The following is a 23,094-nucleotide window of genomic DNA, read 5'->3' on the forward strand; positions in this document are numbered from 1 at the left end:
CTTGTCACTTGCTGGTATTAATACTTATTATTTGCTTGCAACTCCCTGGTACTTTCTATCTTTTGGGCATGCCCATTGCACTGATTCAAATAATTTTTCCAAATTATTAGTGCTTTCATAAATCCATTGAAAGAAAAATGTAGCCACTCTCAAGTATCAGGAAACCCCAAGACTCACAATCAACCCACCCATGTCCAATCTCCATCCCATTTCCTATAATGGCACCTACCCCTGTGTTATCATGGTGATGATGGTGTCCAGAAGGCTGCAGGGATGATGGTGAACTTGCTTGCTGCAAACTGCTTTTGTTTGTAAAACATGACAGTAGCAAAACAGATGATAGCCACAGTGAGCAAAAAGAGCTTGAAGCCCAATCCTGTGGTGCAGTTCTTTGATGTGCACAGCAGGATATGCAGGCCTTGAGAATTCCAGGAAAACTTAAAGATCCTGAAGAGTCAAAAGACTGGGAGTGTGAAAAAGGCTCTACTGACATCCTCATTATCTGTCATGTCCAGCCCAATGTATTCAGGCAGGATCGCCACCACATCAATGATACTCATATCACTGAGCACAAAATGATAATGGCTAGGTGCTGTGGCTAGGTGTTATAAGTACTCAAAAGTTAAGATCAAGACACAGGCATTATCCAAGCAGAAGAAGGCCACTGTGTACCATTCCCTACAAGGCAGCTCTTTTATGTGGCCTGGGCTAGACCCACATGGAACTGTTTCTACCACATTTGTGATGACTGAGATTGCAATGAAGAACCCAGTCACATAGCAGAACTCCAGGGTCATGGTGCTAGAGTGAGAGTTCTCAAAGGCCCACCAGACCTTCTGCCTATCAGTCGTGTTGAGCAGTGCACTCTCTCCTGTTTTGTCAGTGTATGCATCACTCTGCAGGCACTCTTCATTCTGCCACCTGAGGTCTTTGTACACCTCATAAAAGCAATTGCCACTAATTTCTGGGATGAGGGCAAAGAAGGGCAATTCTTCATCATAAGCAGAGATGCACTCATGACAGGGATAGTGAAGCTTCCCTGTGTGGTAGAAATTGAGGATGTGGCAGAAGATGTCTGGGTCATGGTCAAAGAAATACGGTTGTGTCTCTGGGTGGTAGAAAAAGACTCTCAGAACTGCCCAGGACCCTTGTACCCACTCTGCCCTCTGCCCTCTGCCCCCAACCTCCCCCATCACCCCCTGCCTGTTAGTTCCAGGCCAGCCTGGTCTCCAGAGTGAGTGCCAGTATAGGCCTCAAAGCTACACAGAGAAACCCTGTCTCGAAAAACCAAAAATAATAAAATTATCTTATGAAGATGATAGACACCATTAAAGAGGAAGCAAGAAACTCCCTTAAAGAAATACAAGAAAAAAACAAGCAAAAAATTACATAAAATGGAGGAAAAGACAAACCAAAAAATTCAAAAAATAAACAAATCTCTTAAACAATCTAAAGAAAGCCAAGAAAAAAGAACCAAATAAGTGAAGGAAAAAATTCAAACAGTTCAAGGTTTGAAAGCAGAATTAGAAACAATAAAGAAAACATGGAATGAGGGGATGCTGGAAATACAAAAGCTGGGTAAATGATTAGGAATCAAATTAATATTGTTAGTGCATTTTCTTTTAGTGTTTTCTTTCTTTCTTTTTTTTAATTTTCCTTTTTTCAGATTTTTATATTTAAATTAGAAACAAGATTGTTTTACATGACAATCCCAGTTCCCTCTCCCTCCTGTCCTCCCCTACCAGCCCTTCCCCCAACTAAAACCCTACCTATCACATATCCCTTCTGCTCCCTCTGGATGGTGGGGTCTTCTATAGGTGTCATCAGAGTCTATTGTATTCTTTGGGATAGGGCCTAGGCCCACCCCCATGTGTCTTGGCACAAGGAGTATCCTTCTATATGGAATGGGCTCCCAAAGTCAATTCCTATGCTAGGGATAAGCTCTGATGTAGTACAGGGGGTCCCGTAGATTTCCGAGGTTTCCTCACTTAAACCCTTGTTCCTGTGACTGGAACCTGTGTCTGGATACCTAAATCTGGTATCCAGCTATTAGTCTGGGGAGCAAGAGTTCCCCAATGTTCAGGTCAGCTGTTTCTGTGGGGTTCACCAGCCTGGTCTGGACCCCTTTGCTCATCACTCATGCTTCTCTGCAACTGGATTCCAATTCAGTTCACTGTTTAGCTGTGGGTGTCTGCTTCTACTTCCACCACCTGCTGGATGAGGGCTATAAGGTGGTATTATCAGTCAGTCACCAATTTCATTATCAAGGGAGGGCATTTAAGATAGCCTCTCCTCTGTTGCTTAGACTGTTCACTGGTATCATTTTTGTACATCTCCAGACATTTTCCCTAGTGCCTGATTTTTCTGTTAACCTAAAATGTCTCCCTCTATTATGGTATCTCCATTCTTGTTATCTTCTATTCTTCCCCTGATTCAACCTTTCTGCTCCCTCCTGTCCTCTGCATCCCTCCTCTTCTTCCCTTCTCAATCTCCTAGCTCCCTCCCCCCTCTTCCTGTGCTCCTAATTTGCTCAGGGGATCTTGACCCTATCCCCTTCTCCAGGGGACAATGTATGCCTCTCTTGGGGTCATCTTTGTTTAATAGCTCTCTGGCAGTGTGGATTGTAGGCTGGTAATCCTTTACTCCATGTCTAAAATCCGCATATGAGTGAGTACATACTATAGTCCTCTTTTTGTGGCTGGGTTACCTAAGAATGGTTTCTTTTAGTTCCATCCATTTTCCTGCAAATTTCAAGATTCCATCTTCCACCCCCCACCCTGCTGAGTAGTCCTCCATTGTGTAAATGTAACACATTTTCTCTATCCATTCTTCAATTGAGGGGCATCTAGGCTTCTTCCACGTTCTGGTTATTACAAATACTGCTGCTATGAACATCCTTGAACAGATTTCCTTGTTGTATGAATGTACTTCTTTTCACTACCTGCCTAAGACTGGAATTGCTGGATCTTGTGTTAGATTGATTCCCATTTTCCTGAGGAATCACCATAATGATTTCCAAAGTAACTGTACAAGTTGGCACTCCCAGCAGCAATAAAGCAATGTTCCCCTTTCTCCACATCCTCTCCAGCATAAACTGTCATTGGTGTTTTTGATTTTGGCCATTCTGACAGGAGTAAGATGGTATCTCATTTTTGTTTTGATTTGCATTTCCCTGATTGCTAAGGATGTTGAACACTTTCTTATGTCATCAATCTCCTTATCAGGGGAGGACATTTAAGGCAGCCTCTCTAATGTTGCTTAAATGGTTAGTTGGTATCATCCTTGTAGATCTCTGGACACTTCCCTAGTGCCTGATTTCTCTTTAAACCTATACTGAAAGCACAGTTTTTTTTATCTAAACTAGAAAAGAACACATTCTTCAGAAGGTCATATGCAGCATGGTGCAAGATGAATTGAGTCAAATAGTTTGTGGAAAAGAATTTTTCATCTAAGTAGCTTTGTTCTCCTAGAAACTTTCCAATATGGTTCACTTGATATAGCAAGCCACTCTTGAATGAAGTGCACTAGCTTCATTTTTTTTTTTTGTAAAATCATGTGGTCACTTTTAATATATCATACAAAATTGAACTTTTAAAAAAAGCAGAAAAATGCAATACTCAAATTTGGTTAGTAAAAACAAACCCTGTATTACCTCATTTTGTAAAATGGTAGTATATAAATCTTGTTTTTTTGCTAAGCCTGTGTTAGATTGCAATTTAAATAAAGAAAATCAGTTACTTAATAGATGTTATTAAGCAGTTTTTCCATTACAGTTTTTCCAGTCTCTTAGGTAAATACTAATTGAGAGAGCTTATTAAGGTTTGTTCTGCTATATATATGAATTCTCCTTCTTGCCCATTTTGTGAAATGCTTGTAGTGATAGTTCTCCCACTGACCTTAGCAGGAGTTTAGTGATAAGGATTCAAGGAGCAACCAGCCTTGAATACTTATTGAGGAATTGTCTTTGATGGTCTTATTCAAATTTTCTGTATTTTTATCCATGCATTATTTTCTCCTTTGAAAGTATAACCACACCATGTCACCCTTCCTTTTCCTCCCTCCAACCTTTTATTACTATCTGTGTAAGTTGTTCCCCAATAAAACACCCATTTATCATTGATCTTGGGTCTAGTGAACTCATTATCCACCACCTTCATGAAGGTACTTGTGGTAGATTTTTATATGTCTAATTTGTCTGGAAAATCAAATATTGTCTAATTTCTCTGAAAATTTAGGCACTGATACATGACAATCTGTTTTCGTTTTTTAAATTATTTATTTGTATTTTATGTACACTGGTGTTTTGCTTGCATATATGTCTGTGTGAGGGTGTTGGATCCCCTGGAATAGGAGTTACACACAGTTGTGAGCTGCCATGTTAGTGCTGGGAATTGAACCCAGGTCCCCTGGAAGAGCAATCAATGCTCTTAACCACTGAGCCATCTCTCATATTTTCCAGGCTATCAATTAGATTTTCAAAGAGTGAATTTTATTGGTCCCTAAACAGTACAATTGACCCCCTTCCTGATATCTTGCCCTCACCCTAATTTCTCTCCTGAGTTTGTGTTAAAACTCAGCCATCATGAACCACTACCTTTTTATTCTCACACTAACCAGGATATTAAAATAATTCCCTCCTGTTGTGGAGGTGTGGTGGATATTTGTGTAGGGGGGAAACAGAAATGATCCTTGATCCTTTTTTTAAAGAAAAAAAAACCCTGAGGGTACTGGATTTACTTGATGCATAAAAGAAACATTAAGACTGAGACCTCTTTTAATGACCATGATGAGAAAGGCCAGGAACTCTCAGGTAAGTCTTACCTACATTTCCCTGCCTAGGGATCAGTTTCAAAGAGAATATTTTAAGACATAAAAGGAAAAACTGTCATTATTGTATATGCACAAAAATTGTTACATACTTACAGGTAGTAAGCATACAAGTCTAATTGTAATTATGCTACTCATTTTAATTTAACAGTTGAAGGTTTTTAAATATTAGAGGCTCCTTTCTTTGTTGGCATTAAATGTAATATGGTATTTTGTAAAAAATGTAGGCATAAATTCTGCAGAAAATATTAGGAAAAGGTTTTGAAATTCTACTCTGCCTTGAGCTGAGTTTGTATGTATACTTCTAGTTCAGTACTGGCCCACTTATAAATCACTTTAAGGTAATTTATGTGGTTTATCACCTGGACAGGATTAAAACATAAGCATAGTTCACATAGACACAGTTAGTGCCTTTTTTGGTATCATGTTGAAACATTCCCTAATGAAAGGTGTTCTTTCTCACTTTGTAGACTGTGTCAGGGTACACCATTCCTCCAGGATATCATGTATGTTTTTCTCCCACTATCATTCAAAGACTGAAAGACTCCTGGGTAGAGAGTTTGAAATTTAACCCTGACTGCTACTTACAGGATAACCCATTATGAGGACAGAAGTTTGCCTATGTGCCATTTGGAGGTAATGAGATGACTGATTGCATTTTCAGTTGAAGTGTGTGCTTCTGTAACGTACCTGTCTTTCTTCAATAAACCGTCCTGAAATTCTTTTAACAGAGAGAGAAGGGATAGAGGAAGAGGAAGAGGAAGAGGAAGAGGAAGAGGAGAGATCTTTCTCCTCCTGGAAAAAGGACTGCACATTTTGGGGAATGGAATTTTCGTAAAATGGAATATTTCATAAATCTAAGAATAAATCTTTGTGTAATGCTCCATTGCTCTCTGACCCATGTCCTTTTATTAGTTCCAAACATATGAAGACCTTGAACTTTACATCATTATCTAATACATTTAACATAAGATACAAAGGATTATAGATTAGCAACTGAATGGGCCATTAGCTCAGCAGTTCAGCTTCTGTAATGAGAGAGGAGGCATCACTAAACTGGTGTCTGTCTCCACTGTGTTTATGTACTAAACTGCTCCTGTACCTTATGTAGCAACATATTCCATTTCTGGACAGCTTCCATTATTAAATTCTTGTAATGTCCTGTCTATAAATGGTCCCAAGCCGTGTTGGCTATATCTCATTCCAGTCACTGCTCTGCCTTTGTTGTTATTTGTTTATAAATATATTTTATGTAACATATTCTTAGTAGTCAGCATTTTTCACTTCTTTTGTTGATTCAGTTACGATATATCTTTGTGACTATTAACAGTTCTTTAACCTTTTACTTTAAGCCAGACTTATCTTAAATATGGTCTAAGTGGCTCCCACTGATAAATGCTTAATGGGCTGTGTAAGCATGGTGATAAGCCATGTTCAATTGTGTTTTTTTCTTTAGCAAAAAAATGTTTGCTACAAAAACTCCCAATTGTTTTTCTTTTTTATGTTTTGAGAAAGTATCTTACTATTTACCTTTCCATGGCCTGGAACTGAATTGGCAGATCACATTGACATCTAATTTATGGAGACTGGCCTGCCTCTGCTTTATGAGTGCTGGGATTAAAAACATGTACCACAGTTGTGGGCCCAGTCAAAATGCTCAACCTAAAACAACATTCATGGCCATTGTCTTTCCCCAACTTCATGTCAGTAATGTGACTTCTTTACTAAACCTTAATGACTTTACTATTGATGATCTAGGATTGTCTTGAATTATTTTGATGCCAGAAAGGTATGAACTTGGTGCTTCTTAGTCTCCTCACAAACCCACGTTGCAGCATTTTTTAAATTCTTCAATGTAGTCTATGGTTTAGGTTGCTCTGGACTTGTTTCCCTGTGATTTTTATAATTCACAGCTTCTGCATTTGCAGATTTTGGTTTCAGTATAGATGTTATTTGGGGTGTATTAAATCCCCTTCTGTTATCATTGTAGTGGACATTTGGAGTTTTGACTGACAGGTTCCCTCTGATTTAACACTAGACCTCTCTTGGGACTGATATTCTACACATATATACACAAGGTAGATTACCAACTCAAGATTTGAACTTTCTTTATATCAACCTGAAAGGACTCTGCACCAGCAAGACCAGAACCTCCCAACACGGATGAAACAGAAGAGAGCAGCCTTAAATACAACTTCATGCAGATGATAGAGACACTAAGAGAGGAAACGAGAAAATCTTTCAGAGAATTGGAAGAAAAGACAAACCAAAAGATACAAGAACCCAAAAAATCTTTTAAGGAAAGCCTAGAAAATACAATCAAACAGCTGAAGGAAACAATTCAGACAGCTCAAGACCTAAAAATTGAAATAGAGACAATGAAAAAAACACAAACTGAGGGAATGCTGGAATTAGGAAAGCTGAGAAAACAATCAGGAACCACAGATGCAAGCATAACCAATAGAATACAAGAGATGGGGAAGACAGAATCTCAGACGATGAAGATAAACTAGAAGAAATAAATTCATCAACCAAAGAAAATCTTAAGTCCAACAAAAACTTAACATAAAAAATACAGGAAATATGGGACACTGTGAAAAGACCAAACCTAAGGATAATAAGTATAGAAGGTAAAGACACAAATCAAAGGTTCAGAAAACATATTCAACAAAATCATAGAAGAAAACTTTCCCAACCTAAAGAAAGACATGCCAATGAAAGTAAAAGAAACCTACAGAACGCCAAATAGAGTGGACCACAAAAAGTCCCTTTGTCACATAATAATTAAAACACAAAACATACAGAGTAAAGAAAGAATATTGAGAGCAGCAAAGGAAAAAGGCCTTGTAACACATAAATGCAAACCTGTCAGAATTACACTGGACTTCTCCATAGAAACTCTGAAAGCCAGAAAGTCCTGGACACATATTCTACCAACTCTAAGAGAACATGGATGCAAGCCTAGACTACTATGCCTAGCAAAGCTTTCTATCACTATAGATGGAGAAAATAAGGTATTCCATGACAAAACCAGATTGAAACAATACATAGCCACCATTCCAGCCCTACAGAAAGTACTGGAAGGAAAACTCCAACCCAAGAAGTTAACTACACTCACAAAAATATGGGAAATAGATAATCGCACTTTACCAAAAGCCAAAAGAAAAAGCAGGGTAAACCCATACACAATACCACTACCAACAACAAATCAAAGACAAACAAGAATAACCACTCCATGGTCCTTAATTTCCCTCATTATTAATGGTCTTAACTCACCTATAAAAAAGACACAGGCTAACAGATTGGATACAAAGTCAGAATCCATCCTTCTGCTACATAAAAGCAAAAAAACCTCAACTTGAAAGACAGACATTACCTCAGAGTAAAGGGTGGGAATAAGATATTCCAATTAAATGAACCCAAGAAACAAGCTGTGGTAGCTATCCTAGTATCAAACAAATTAGACTTCAAATTAAAAATCAATCAAAAGAGAAGAAGAATGTCATTTCATATTCATCAGAGGAAAAATCCATCATAAAGAAGTCTCAATTCTAAACATCTATGCCCCAAATACAAAGGTATCAATGTTTGTAAAAGAAACATTATTAAAACTCAAATAGCAAATATGACTTCACACAGTTATAGTGTGAGACTTCAACACCCTACTCTCATCACTGGGCAGGTCCACAAGATAGAAACTTAACAAAGAGGCAAAGGAACTTACAGAATTTATGACATCTATAGAACATTCCACCCAAACACAAAAGAATACACTTCATCTTCAGCATCAAATGGAACCTTCTCTAAAATCAACCACATACTTGGCAACATAGCAAAACTCAATAGGTACAAAATAATGAAATAAAACTCTGTGTCTTATCAGACCACTGTGCTTTAAATTTAGAACCCAAGAACATCACAAATTGCAGAAAACCTACCAACTAATGGAAATTGAACAACTTGCAATTGCACTATTCCTGGGTCAAGGAAGAAATAAAGAAAGAAATTAAAGACTTCCTAGAATTCAATGAAAATGAAGACACAACATACCCAAACTTATGGGACACTTTGAAAGCTGTGTTAAGAGGAAAGTTCTAAGCTCTAAGTGCTCACATGAAGAAACTAGAGAATAGTGACACCAGAGAGTTGACATCACAACTGAAAACTCTAGAACAAATGGAATCAAATTCACCCTGGTGTGGTAGACACCAGAAAAAAATCAAACTGAGGGCAGAAATCAGCAAAGGTGAAACAAAGAAAACAATTCAAAGAACCAATGTAGCAGAGTTGGTTCTTCTAGAAAATCAACAACATAGACAAACCTTTATCCAAAGTAACCAAAAGGCAGAGACAGAACAGGCAAATTAACAAAATCAAAAGTGAAAAGGGTGACATAACAACAAACAATGAGGAAATCCAGAGAATCTTCAGGTCATACTTTGAAAACCTGTATTCCACAAAATTTGAAAATTTAAAGTAAATGGACAATATTCTGGACAGATATCACTCACCAAAATTAAATCAAGAACAGATAAGCAATTAAACAGACCTATAACCTCTAAGGAAATAGAAGCTGTCATCAAAAGTCTACCAACCAAAAAAAGCCCAGGGCCAGATGTCTTCAGTACAAATTTCTAACAGAAATTCAAAGAAGAGCTAATACCAATACTCAAGCAGGAGGGACATTGCCAAACTTTTTTTATGAGGCTATAATTACCTTGGTACCCAAGCCACACAAAGACACTACTAAAAAAGAGAACTACAGGCCAATATCCTTCAAGAACATTGATACAGAAATACTCAATAAAATACTGGCAAACCGAATCCAAGAACATATCAGAAAAATCATCCACCATGATCAAGTAGGCTTCATCCTACTTGAAGGGTTGGTTCAACATACAAAATCCAACAATGTATTCCACCATATAAACAAACTGAAAAAGAACACCATATGATCATCTAAGTAGATGCTGAAAAGGCCTTTGAAAAATCCAACACCCTTTCAGGATAAAGGTCCTGGAGTGATCAGGGATAACAGGAACATACCTGAACATAATAAAAACAGTATACAGTAAACCAACAGCCAACATCAAACTAAATAAAGAGAAACTCAAAGCTTTTCCTCTAAAATCAAGAACAAGACAAGGCTGCCCACTGTCTCCATATCACTTCAATATTATACTTGAAGTGCTAGCTACAGGAGTAAGAAAACAAAAGGAGATCAAGGGGATACAAATTGGAAAGGAAGAAGTCAAACATTCACTGTTTGCAGATGATATGATAGTTTACATAAGTGACCCTAAAAACTCTACCAGGGAGCTCCTCCTGCTGAGAAACAAATTCACCAAAGTGGCAGGATACAAGTTTAACTAAAAAAAAATCAGTAGCCCTACTATATGCAGACGATAAGAGGGCTGCGAAAGAAATCAGAGAAACATCACCCTTTACAATAGCCAGAAACAACATAAAATATTTTGGGGTAACACTAACCAAATGAGTGAAAGACCTGTACAGCAAGAATTTTGGGTCTTTAAAGAAAGAAATTAAAGAAGATCCCAGAAAATGGAAAGATCTCCCATGATCTTGGATAGGTAGGGTCAACATAGTAAAAATGGCAATCTTGCCAAAAGCAATCTTCAGATTCAATGCCATCCTCATCAAAATCCCAACAGAATTCTTCAAAGATCTTAAAAAAACAATTCTAAATTTTATATGGAGAAACAAAAGGCCTAGTATAGCAAAAAAAAAAACTGTAAAACAAAGGAACTTCTGGAAGCATCACCATCCCTGATTTCAAGCTCTATTGTAGAGCTATAGTCCTGAAAACAGCTTAGTATTATGTTGGTACAAAAGTAGACAGGTAGACCAATGGAATCGAATTGAAAACCCTGATTTTAACCCACACACCTATGAACAACTGATTTTGGACAAAGATGCTGAAGATATGCAATGGAATAACGAAAGGCTTCCAGGGTCTTAGCCCAGGACCGCAGTAACCCCAATCACCAGGTAGATTCGAAAGCTTGATGCAAACAGCATGAGGCTTTATTGTCTTTCACCCACCCACCATGGCAGATGGCTAGCAAAGACAGCTCGAACCGGATGCATAGAGATCTTGTAGGGAAGCGTAATGGGAGTATCTAGGGGGTATGCACAGGCTCAGGATTGGTGTGCCTCCAGGCTTGGAGAGCTTGCCCTGTGTTGATTGGCCAACTGGTTGTTATGGCCCAAAGGCTCTCCCAGCCTGGTTGCTATGCTCTGTGCATCATTGCTGTGCACTTGTCCATAAAGCACACCCAGAGCCGTAAAGCATAGTACCACTAGTTGACTTCTGATTGGTTCCTTGCCACGAGGCAGGCATCTGTCCTGTTAGTGACCAAGGCAAGGTTATGGCAAGCATGTGTTACTGTCATGGCTGCCGAAATGGGGAGCTGGTCCCTTCAAAAGCATTTACAACAAATGGTGATGGCATAAATGGATGCTGGCATGTAGAAGACTGCTATGCACAAACTTAAGTCCAAATGTATCAAAGACCTCAACATAAATCAAGCCACACTGAAGTTCTTAGAAGAGAAATTGGTAAGTACCCTTGAACAAATTGGTAAAGGAGACAGCTTCCTGAACATTACACCTGTAGCACAGACACTGGGATTGACAATTATTAATAGGACCTCCTGAAACTGAGAAGCTTCTGTAAGGCAAAGGACACAGTCAACAAGACAAAATGGCAGATCACGGATTGGGAAAAGATATTCACCAACCCCACATCCCACAGAGGGCTGATCTCCAAAATTTACAAAGAAATCAAGAAGCTAGTATCCAAAATACCAAATAATCCAGTTGAAATGTAGGGTACAGAACTAAATAGATAATTCTCAATAGAGGAATCTAAAATGGCTGAAAGACACATAAGGAAGTACTGAACATCCTTAGTCATCAGGGAAATGCAAACCAAAACAACTCTGAGATATCATTTCACTCCTTTCAGACTGGCTAAAATCAAAATTACCAATGATAACTTATTCTGGAGTGGATGTGGAGAAAGGGGAACATTGCTTTATTGCTGCTGGGAGTGCCAACTTGTACAGTTACTTTGGAAATCATTATGGTGATTCCTCAGGAAAATGGGAATCAATCTAACACAGGATACAGTAATTCCAGTCTTAGACATATACCAAAAGAAGCACATTTATACAACAAGGACATCTGTTTAACAATCTTCATAGCAGCACTATTTGTAATAGCCAGAACCTGGAAGCAACCTAGATGCCCTTCAACTGAAGAATGGATAGAGAAAATGTGTTACATATACACAATGGAGTACTACTCAGTGGAAAAAATAAACAATGGAATCTTGAAATTCACAGCAAAATGGATGGAACTAGAAGAAACCATTCTGCGAGAGGTAACCCAATCACAGAAAGACAAACATGGTATGCACTCACTATTATATGGATTTTAGACATAGAGCAAAGGATTACCAGCCTACAGTCCACATCACCAGAGAAGCTAGGAAACAAGGAGGACTCTAAGAGTGGCATACATTTTCACCTGGAGAAGAGGAAAGGGACAAGATCTCCTGAGCAAACTGGGAGTATGGAGGGAGGGGAGAGGGAGCTAGGAGAATGAGAAGGGGAGGAGAGGAAGGATGAGGAGGACATAAGGGAGTAGGATGGTTGTGTAGGGGGGAGAATAGAGGAGTGCAAAATAAGAGATACCATAAGGTACGGAGCCATTATTGGTTTAAAGAGAAATCAGTCAGTAGGGAAATGTCCAGAGATCTACAAGGATGATGCCAACTAACCATCAAAGCAACAGTGGAGAGGCTACCTTAAATACCCTCCCCTGATAAGACTGATGACTAAAATAAATGCCAACCTAGAGCCTTCATCCAGCTGGTGATGGAAGTAGAAGCAGATACCCACCTCTAAACACTAAACTGAATTAGACTCCAGTTGCAGAGAAGGACCAGTGATGAGCAAACGGGTCAAGACCAGGCTGGTGAAACCCACAGAAACAGCTGACCTGAATAAGGTGGTGCTCTAGGTCCTCAGTCTGATTGATGGGAAACGAGCACTGAAGTGATCCAGACCCCATGAATGTGGGTGTCAGTGAGGAGGCCTGGGAAATCTCTGGGACCTCTTGTAGTGGATCAGTACTTATCGAAAGCATAGGAATGAACTTGGGGGTCCATTCCACATAGAGGGATACCCCCCTGAGCCTAGACACATGGGGAAGTGCCTAGGCCCTATCCCAAAGGATATGAGACTCTGAAGACCCCTATGGAAGGCATCACTCTTGGTGGGGAGCAGAAAGGGTGTGGGATAGGTAGGTTGGTAGTGTGGAGTAGGGGAGTAAAGGGAATTGGGATAAACATGTAAAACTATCTTGTGTCAAATTTAAATTTAAAAATGGAGAAAAACACACACAAAAAAGCCGCAATCACAATCACCATTTTCCTCTAACACTGGAAATAGCTGAGCTTCCAAGTGATTTACAGTCTCACTTTAGGTACCAGTTGACATCCTCCTATTACACTGTTGCCCATCTCCTATTGTTTAAAACAAATAGCACTCCAAGTGAAAGAGGTAAGAAATTATTTATTTAAAATAAAATACAGCTATTTAAAACTAATTTGACAACTATTATCACTTATACTAATAATATCAATTATCTCCTTTGTGAAATGAAATAATTTCACTGAACAAAACATTTTTCAGGAGCACCAAACTGAATGCTTGTAGCTGGCTGCAGATTCCCACCAGGGGGTGAGCACACACTTTGTCTTGAAGTGTCCATTTCTTTGTCTCCGGTCCCAATCTCCTCCCTGCCATTGTTAAGAGCATTTAATGGCAACACACTCCTTTTGTCTGCTTTTTGGAAACATTCCATAGAGTTGGAAATTCAGTGCCCTGTAACAAAGAAAAATTAAGTGAAGAGAGGTGTAGAGACAATGGAATTAACAACCAGGAAGTCAGATGAGAAAGAACGGAATGCACATGGTAATTTTTTTTTCAAGACAGGGTCTCCCTGTGTAGAACTAGTTGTCCTGGAACTAGCTCTTGGAGACCAGGCTGGCCTTGAAGTCACATAGATGCAAATGCCTCTGCCTCCCGAGTTCTGGGATTGAAGGCATGTGTTACCACCAACCAGTGGTAAATTTTTGTCATTAAAATTTTGACAGAAATTTTGTCAAAAAAAAAAAATTCCGTGTGGGTTTGGTGCAGACAGATGGGCCTTAATTTCCAAATATTGCTGTGCATTTCCTAGAAAGCAGAGATGTTCTTGTTTTTATTATTTACTTACTGACTCATTGGTGTGTGTGTACATGCCTCTGCTCCACATTGGGGATGTGGTAGTCAGAGGATAATCTGTGGGGATTGGTTTTCTCCTTCTACCATGTGGGTTTCAGGGGTCAGACTGAGGTTGTCAGGCATAGCAGCCAACACCCTTACCTGCTGAGATATCTCTGTGGTGCAGAAACATTCTACACAGCCACAATACTCTTGGCAAGAGTGATGAACATATTATGCTATCTAACATAGAGAACTAAACATAAATTTTCACCAAATGTCCTTTCCAGGAAAATGAAAAGTGGTACTAATAAGTCTTTGGCAACCTTGAAAATACTGGGGTGTACAGGATAATTTGTCCTGTGTTCTTTAATCAAAAAAAGTAAAACAAAGCCCCCCAAACAATCTTATTTTGTACTAATTTAAGCCAATGCTCTTGTATCCCCTCAGCTACCATGGTCACAAGGAAGTAACATTTAAACCAAAAGCAACAAGAAAGAGGAACAAGTAGGAAAGACTGGAGGAGGATGGGTAACACTAGGAAAAAGGAATATCATTCAACAAAGCCCGGGAGGGAGAGTTTCAGTTCATCTGGCTGAGATGCTGATGTATTGCAGTCCTGACCTGATACTCAAGGACCTGGCATGGCCTGCAGTCACAGCTGTGGTAGATTATTATTCTAAGGTGTTACTTTTGTTTGTGCTGCATTTGTTTAACACATGTGTTACTGTGTCTGTCTAAAACACCTGGTGGTCCTAATAAAGAGCTGAATGGTAAATGGCGATGCAGGAGCAAGGATAGGAGGGCATGGCAGACAGAGTGAATAAATAGAACAGAAGAAGTGGAGCAGCAAGAAGACAAGGAGAGGAGGACATCAGGAACCAGCCACCCAGCTGCCCAGCCACCCTGCCACACAGCCACCCAGCCACCCAGCCACCCAGCAGACCAACCACGGCGTAATAAGGAAGGTAAGATATGCAGAAGGAAGAAAGATAAAAGCCCGGAGGGAAAAGGCAGAAGGGCTTCTTCCTTACTGATGAGATGATTTCTAATTGCTGCATTTGCATTTCATGGGACTCTGACATCCTCTTTAGTGTCACATTCTTTTCTTTTTCTAGCATTTCAAGTTTTATTTGGTAACTTGCGATTTCTGCTGCATGTTTACACTCAAGCTCTTTCTGGAACTCAGACACAGCAACGATCTTGGCTTTCAAGTCTTCCACAATGTGGAGGGAATTATGTATATCATTTTTTTTGAGATAGGGTTTCTCTGTGGCTTTTGGAGGCTGTCCTGGAACTAGCTCTTGGAGACCAGGCTGATCTCCTTGAACTCACAGAGATCCACCTGCCTCTGCCTCCCGAGTGCTGGGATTAAAGGCGTGTGCCACCAACGCCCAGTGAATTGTGTGTAATATTTAGTTTACTTTCTGGCTCAACTATGTTTTCATGGTGTCCAGTGACCACCTCTCTCAAAACATTGCATTCTTCTAAAAGAGTATTGTACTGTGACTGAAGCACATGTTGCTCTCTCTTAACTACCCAGAGCTCCTTGCTGAGGTTCTCCTTTTGAAAAAGAGTATCTTGCAATTTTATATTCTGTCCACTTATTACCATATTAAATATGTCTAGCTGTTCTTTATACTGTTTATATAGATTGCACATATTGACTGCAGTACTTGCATATGATGCCAAGACAGATTCCATTTCATCTTTATGGTGGGATTGAAAATCCTCTAACTGAGATTCGTGTTGTTGTATTAATTCTTCCTTCATATGCATTATTTCTCTTCCATGCAATTCATCTAGCTCCAGTTGGAGGTGGTCTAATTTCCTCCTTGCTTCACTATCATTGGTCTTCTCTGTGCCAGTTTCTGTAAGGTTATTATAGTAATTTTTCTGCTATAGGTCTTCAACTATCCTCATGAACTGTTTAATTTCTGAAAGATACTGGTTCTCTTTTTCTTTAGAACTGGCTAGCTCTATTTTTAATCTTTGGTTCTCTTGGTCTTTTTCTGTAAGCTGTTCTCTTATGTCTGCTACTAATTTATCAGTGGATTCTAACTGGTTCTGCAATATAGCAGATTTCTTTTCTTCTTCTGTTTTTCATTCATGTAAATCATCAATGATGGCCTGCATTTCTTGCAAGATGTTATTGGCATGTTCTAATTTTTTATCTGTTTCTTCAGAAGAAAAAAAGAAAGTATAACAATTTCTGGTAACTTTGTTGTGCAACATTATTAACAAAAGACAGATGAAAGTCACATTTTTACATACTTCTATAAAGAGTAACTGTTGTGCCCACCCCCCTCAATTGTCCACAAATAAGACTTGGTTACCTAGAAACTTAGGAGCAAACAAGAGTTCTAGAAAAGCTCAGACATTCTTAGGAAGGAATACTGAATGACATTTGCTGTGGTAAAATTTTTTAATTGAGTTAGGTAGGACAATGTATTGTATGAGAAATTTTAATAATAATAAAAATGGTAAAAATTGATTTAAAACTATACACTCTGATTTGCTTAGCATGTATGAGATCCTGGGTTCTACTCCCAGGACTGTCAAGAAAGAATGAAGAAAAGAAAGAAGAAAAGAAAAGACTGCCAGGCTAACGAGATGGACCTGATGACCTGAGTTCACTATCCAGACAAATAAATTACTGTAATAATTTAAAAAACCCACTAAACGTTTGCTAACTCATTAAATCTTCTCTTTTACAATTAACTGATTGATATCCCAATTATTTAATCTTTTGATAGCTAATTATAATATTAATCACTCTCAGAATACTTCCAGAAAATGATTTAAAAATAAGTTCAGGTTATTTCTCGGAACTCTAGTGATCTAGATGTTACAGTTATAGGAGACATTTCCATGAGTCTGTCTTCATTTCACCGTCTGAAACATAAGGGACATCTAGGACAACTGTAGTACATACAGCATATGGAGCTGGAACTGCAATTTCAGCTCAAACAGAGACTTGAGAACAGAAAAGAAACTTTTGTGCAGTTCCCATTTGGGGTCAATCATGCCACTGTAGGTAACAGCTGGGCACAAACAAATACATCAAGCATAGGCAATTCACAAACCCATCAAAGCACCAAGAGCAGCAGAGGCCTAGGTAGAGTTTTGGATCTGTTATTTAGTTTTTTTCTGTGGGCTTCTGACCCAAACACTAAGCATGAAATAAAATACACAGAACTGGTCATGGGCAGGTGAATTATATTACAAAGGTCCTTTCAAACAGAGCTCAATGGGATTCTGAAGGAATGTATAACACATTGAAAGAAAAAAAATGTCAAAGTTCAGACAGAAGAAAGCCCACTGAAGGAAGCACTGAGAGTACCCATCTCTTTTTTAATTATTTTTATTAATTCAAGTTAGGGAACAAGCTTGTTTCACATGTATGTCCCTTCTCCCTCGCCCTCTCCTCACCCCCATCCCTCCTCCCTCAATGGGGGCTCTGCAAAGTCCACCAAATCTTCCTGTGCTGGGCCTGGGCCCTTCCCCATGTGTCCAGGGCCAGAGTGTATCCCTTCACTTTGGCTGGGCTCTCAAAGTCCCTTCTTACACCAGGGAAAAATGCTAATCCACTTCCAGAGTCTCCCTGGAGTGCAGAGGCCTCCTTATTGGCATCCATGTTCAGGGAGCTGGATCAGTCTTGTACTGGCCTCCCAGATAGCATCTGGGGTTGATGTGCTCTCCCTTCTTCAGGCCAACTGTTTCTGTGGGTTTCTACAACCTGGTACAGACCCCTTCAATCTTCATTCCTCCCTCTCTTCAACTAAATTCCAGATTTCAGCTCAGTGTATTTCTGTGGATGTCTGTCTCTGCTTCCATGAGCCACTGGATGAGGGCTCTAGGATGGCATAAAGAGTCATCAATCTCATTTTAGGGGAAGAGCTTTTAGGTTATCCTCTCCTCCATTGCCTGGATTGTCAGATTGTGTCATCCTTGTAGGTCTCTGGAGATCTCCCTAGTTCCAGATCTCTTCTAGGAGCTATAGTGGCTCCCTCTAATATGATATCTCTCATCCTGCTCTCTCTCCTCTATTCTTCCCCCTCTTCTACTCTTCTTCTCCTACTCTTATTGTGGCAGCACCCTCTCCCCTACCCTCATGATCACAATTAGCTCAAAAGTTCATGCCACTTCCCATTCCTGGGGTCTTTTTATCCCTTAGAGTCCTTCATGTTTCCTAGTTTCTTTGGTGAAGAGGATTATAGGATGGTACACCTTTGCTCTATGTCTAAAATTCATATATGAGTGAGTATGTACCATGTTTGTCTTTTTGTGACTGGGTTACCTCACTTAGGATGGTTTCTTCTAGTTCCATCCATTTGCCTGCAAATTTCAAGGTTCCATTGCTTTTTTCTGCTGAGTAGTACTCCATTGTATAAATGTACCACATTTTCTCTATCCATTCTTCTGTTGAGGATCATCTAGGTTGCTTCCAGGTTTTGGCTATTACAAGCAATGTTGCTATGAACATGTTTGAACATATGTCCTTGTTGTATGAACATGCACTATTTGGGTATATACCCAAGAGAAGAATGGCTGGATATTGAGGTAGATTGATTCCCATTTTTCTGAGCAACTGCCATACTGATTTCCAGAGTTGTCTTACAAGTTCACACTCCCACCTGCAATGGAGGAGTGTTCCTTCTTCTCCACATCCTTTCCAGCATAGATTGTCATTGGTATTTTTGATTTTAGCCATTCTGACAGGTGTGAGGTGGTATCTCAGAGTTGTTTTGAGTTGCATTTCTCTGATGGCCAAGGATTTTGAGCACTTTCTTAAGGAGAGTACCTCTCTCTAAGAACAGTTCATGGAAAAACACCATCGTGCCTTCAGCCTTTGACAATTATGGTACCTCTAGAAACATCATACGCTGAACCAGGCATACATATACAGAGTCAGAGCACTCAAGATGCAGCAGGATCTTCCAACCATAGACAATATAAATACTCAATTTAAGAAAAAAACTTGTGGTAATTGTGGAAATTGTGGTAAACAAGACTGAAGAACTGCAGCTAATAGGTATAAACTGCACTACAATAATATGCATAAATTAGTTCATTTCAGTCTAATGGCACAACGTCTGAAGGCTGACAACTGCCATCTGCTCACTAAGGAACATCCAAACTAGTATTTGTATTTTTAAGTTAACTTGTCCCTGGAAAATAAAATAAAATCCAAATGACCCAATATACACACTTCCCCATGATTATTGATGGTTGCCAACTAATAATATGATATTTCAACTTTTAAACACCCTCTTGAACTTGGAAAAACCTGATTCACCTCTGCTCTAGCTCAGGACTCACATAATACCTAACATGAATTTTGTGAGCCTACAACTCAAAATCAGATTATGCTTTTGAATTGCTATTGATTATAGGGCATTTTTTACATATGAAGAGGCAGTGTGGTGCAAGAGCTCTGCCCTGCCCCAACCCATTTGAATCCTAATTCTGGTATGGGAGTAAAGCAGCCAACAACAAATCACTTTTGAGTTTTCATTTCTCATTTGAAAATCAGTGAAATCAAACTTTTCAGGATGAGTTGTTCTTAGAATTTAAGATAATAGACTAAGTGATACATAATGTCATCACCTGCCTCAAAGAACCTTAATACATGAATGTTTCTAAGAAGTGGAACATAATTTGCATAAACAACCAAATGAATTTATTTTTTTGTAATAGATATACAGAATTTTAGCTTGTGGCAAAAGTATTTTCACAATTCAGTATCAGAGCCACAATATATGGGAATACTTCAGATGAGACAAGCTAGATATTTGAGTTATAAATTTAGGTTCTACTGAGACTTCAGGTAACATATGCATACCACTCTAAGGAACACAATAGTGGACAGTATTCTCTTATCAACTACATTGGTGTGACATATACAGTTAGTATGAGATTCTCAATTGCTTTTGAAATAAGTTAGTTGCTATATTCAAAGAGTTTGGCTTAATTATAAAAGTTTCTATTTCACATGCATAAGACACATGAATAAGAAAATTACAAAGCTGTGACAAACCAGCTGCCATCTAACTTTACCATTTCACATACTTTAAGTTTCTCTTGTAAAGAGGTGACTTCATTTTTCAATTCCTCCTTTTTCTGATAATCGTTTAGCAGATGGTATTGCTGTTCCAGCACCTGCTTTTGATCCGGGACCTGCTGCTTCAGGAGAGCCAGCTCTGCAGCAGCACTGCTGTGGGTGCTGCTCTGCAGTGTCTCACTTGTCTGAAAGTTGAAAAAGGAAAGAACCTTCAACATACTGAACACTGAAGTGAATGTTTCTGACCCGGCTTCTGGAGTCTTATTCTGCTGACACTGGCTCTCTCTGACATCTCTTCCCCTCAGGGGTTTGAGATCTTCTGATGTTATGACTGGACTGACTGAGCCATGAAATTATCTTTCAAATGATAGTCCAGAGAATGCAGGTCTAGTGAGGGAAATAGGACTGAGGCCACAGCAGCAAGAGAAGTGGGACAGGAACACATTCCTGCATCCTGGCAACTTTGCAGACTCTAGTTCCAATCTCTTTCAATCTCTTTGGGTTACTTGCTATCAAACTCTGAACAATGCAATCAGATACCATGTTAGTCAGTATTTCTACTGCTGAATGATAAAACACCATGGACAAAGCAAGCTGGGGAGGGGAGGGTTGATTTGCCTTATGCTTCCACTTCTTAGTTCATCATCAAAGGAAGTCAAGTCAGGAACTCAAACAGGGCAGGATCCTGGAGGCAGGAGCTGACATAGAGGTCATGGAGGCTTGCTGCATGGTGGTTTGCTCCTCATGGTTTGCTCAGTCTGCTTTCTTAGAGAAGATAAGACCACCTACCCAGGATGGCACCACTCATACTGGGCTGAGCCCTCCCTCTCCCATCAATCACTAATTAATAAAATGTCTTATAGGCTAATTTTATGGAGGCAATTTCTCAGTTGCAGTTCCCTTCTCTCAGATAATTCTAGCTTCACATAAAACGAGCAGGGTGGTTTTCCAAGGTAAACATAAAGTAAATGAAATGTGTAGGTCCAGTTACCATTTAGAACCTAATTAAATCCATGCCAGGATTAAAAAGGTCCAATGCAACTACAGAGTGATATCTGCAAAAATCCATTCAGTCCATCTTGGTAAGATTTTGTAGACTTTCAAAACTGAAATAGGAAGTTTCATATAAATAAGAGCAGAAAACCATTCATTAAATATGAATTACAATTATTGGTTATGCTCTGTAATGGTAGCAGCAAACACCTTTAATCCCAGGACTCCAGAGGCAGAGGCAGGGGGATCTCTGTGAGGATGCCAGCCTGGTCTACATAGTGAGTTTCCAGGAAAGGCTAAGAAGATACACAGAGAAACTCTGTCTCAAACAAACAAGCAAACAAACAAACAAACAATTTTTGCTTACCAGCATCAACACAGATTTGCTAGTGTTTTCAGTATGCTAAACTAGTATACTAAAGTATTTCTTTTACTACACAAAAAGCAGCAAATGGCTTCATAATAACTTCTGATTTTTCCTTGAATGCAAAAAAGTATGTAACTCATTGCTTAAAAATGAATAAACTGCCAGATGGTGGTGCCTGCCTTTATTACCAGCACTGGGGAGACAGAGGCAGACAGATCTGAGTTCCAGACCACCCTGGTCTACAAGAGCTAGTTCCAGTACAGCCTCCAAAACCCCAAAGAAAACCTATCTCGAAAAAACAAACAAACAAAAAAAGCAAATGTTGTAGTACTTATAATACTTACATGCTGGTCTTGAAATTGTACTTTCTCACTTCTTTCTGTCAATTGGAAAAATTCTTCCAAGATTTGATCCGTCTCTTTTCTTGATTGCTGCATATGAGCAGCTAGGCGAGTAATGATGTTGTCTCGTTTTTTAATGGCAGCTACAAATTCATATGACTAAGAGAAAACAGTGAAAACGTAAATATTAGCTTTTTTTTTCCACAGTTCAGTATCCTCTCATGGAAGCTACCGGCCTGTTTAAATCAGTTGTAGTTCAAATCGGACTTTGAAAACATGTATCAGCATTAAGGAAGGAAGAGAATATATTTGGGTTGACTTTTCCATGTTTTCTTATAGAAGAAGCATCTTTATAGTTTGGAGAGCCCCAAATTATTCTAGGCAACACCAGAAGACACATTTAACCCCAGCTTGTTTCTGAGAAGGATGGAATGGAAGTATGCCATCGTTTCTATCAGTGTCCCTCTTCATCTTGACTTCCCTGCATAGAAGGTGTCACTGTAACCAGGGAGATGACCTACAAGGTCTTGCTGACATTCTTTTTGGGCTTAAGTCATAATTTTTGTGGTTTACACCAATTTTCTCTCAGACTGATGACAAAAAAGACATCTGTCATACAGGAGGCATTTCGCTGTAGCTATTTACACAGTTAAATTTCAGATCTGAATATTGCAGCTGTGTTTCTGCAATTCTCATTTTAAGTGGGCTTGATGATGCTATCCATGTACAAGAACAAAAATTATGAAATGGCCTAGGAAGCCACTGCAAAGCTCCATGAGTAAAAAGCACACACACTTCCATTCACGAGTATAACAAACCAAAGCCCCAGGAGGTGAGGGCAACCTCTGCAGCACTTCAGTCCAACAGGTAGCTCTCATTCCTTCCAGCCATTGAGTTAGTTCTTCAATCTCATGCTGTTTTCCAGCCAAATCATTTTCTGTCATCTCGACATGGGTCAGACTGCAATGAGCTGCTTGTTCAGAATGAGAACTATCAAGGCTAATTCTTTTTCCTAAAGCAATCCATGGTTTTTCATAATCACTACTAGCAACATTCCTCAGGGACAGAGATGAAACTTATAATTCCACAGCAAAGTCTATTTTAGAATATTCTTACCTCCTGCATGTTTATTGGTACAGAAACCTGCTTTGTTAGTAATGAGACAGAACCTTAACAGCATAAACAGGATTTCTGTGCTACAAAGAGAAG

At 39.2% G+C, this 23,094-nt stretch overlaps 1 protein-coding gene and 1 pseudogene across 1 annotated transcript; both read right to left on the minus strand.

Annotated features, from left to right (window-relative positions):
* Positions 1-225: 225 nt before the first annotated feature.
* On the minus strand, positions 226-18,958 carry LOC100770319 (annotated as a pseudogene).
* A 1,183-nt stretch (positions 18,959-20,141) lies between these two features.
* Positions 20,142-22,829, minus strand: LOC118239526 (A-kinase anchor protein 9-like). The gene is made up of 3 exons (XM_035451385.1): positions 22,704-22,829; positions 21,889-22,044; positions 20,142-20,369 (listed from the first exon to the last, which is right to left on the minus strand). Exons 1-3 carry the CDS (start codon positions 22,827-22,829, stop codon positions 20,142-20,144), a joined length of 510 nt encoding a protein of 169 aa, XP_035307276.1.
* Positions 22,830-23,094: the final 265 nt, after the last annotated feature.

Source organism: Cricetulus griseus (assembly GCF_003668045.3).
Source record: "Cricetulus griseus strain 17A/GY chromosome 1 unlocalized genomic scaffold, alternate assembly CriGri-PICRH-1.0 chr1_0, whole genome shotgun sequence".
Lineage (NCBI taxonomy): Eukaryota > Metazoa > Chordata > Mammalia > Rodentia > Cricetidae > Cricetulus > Cricetulus griseus.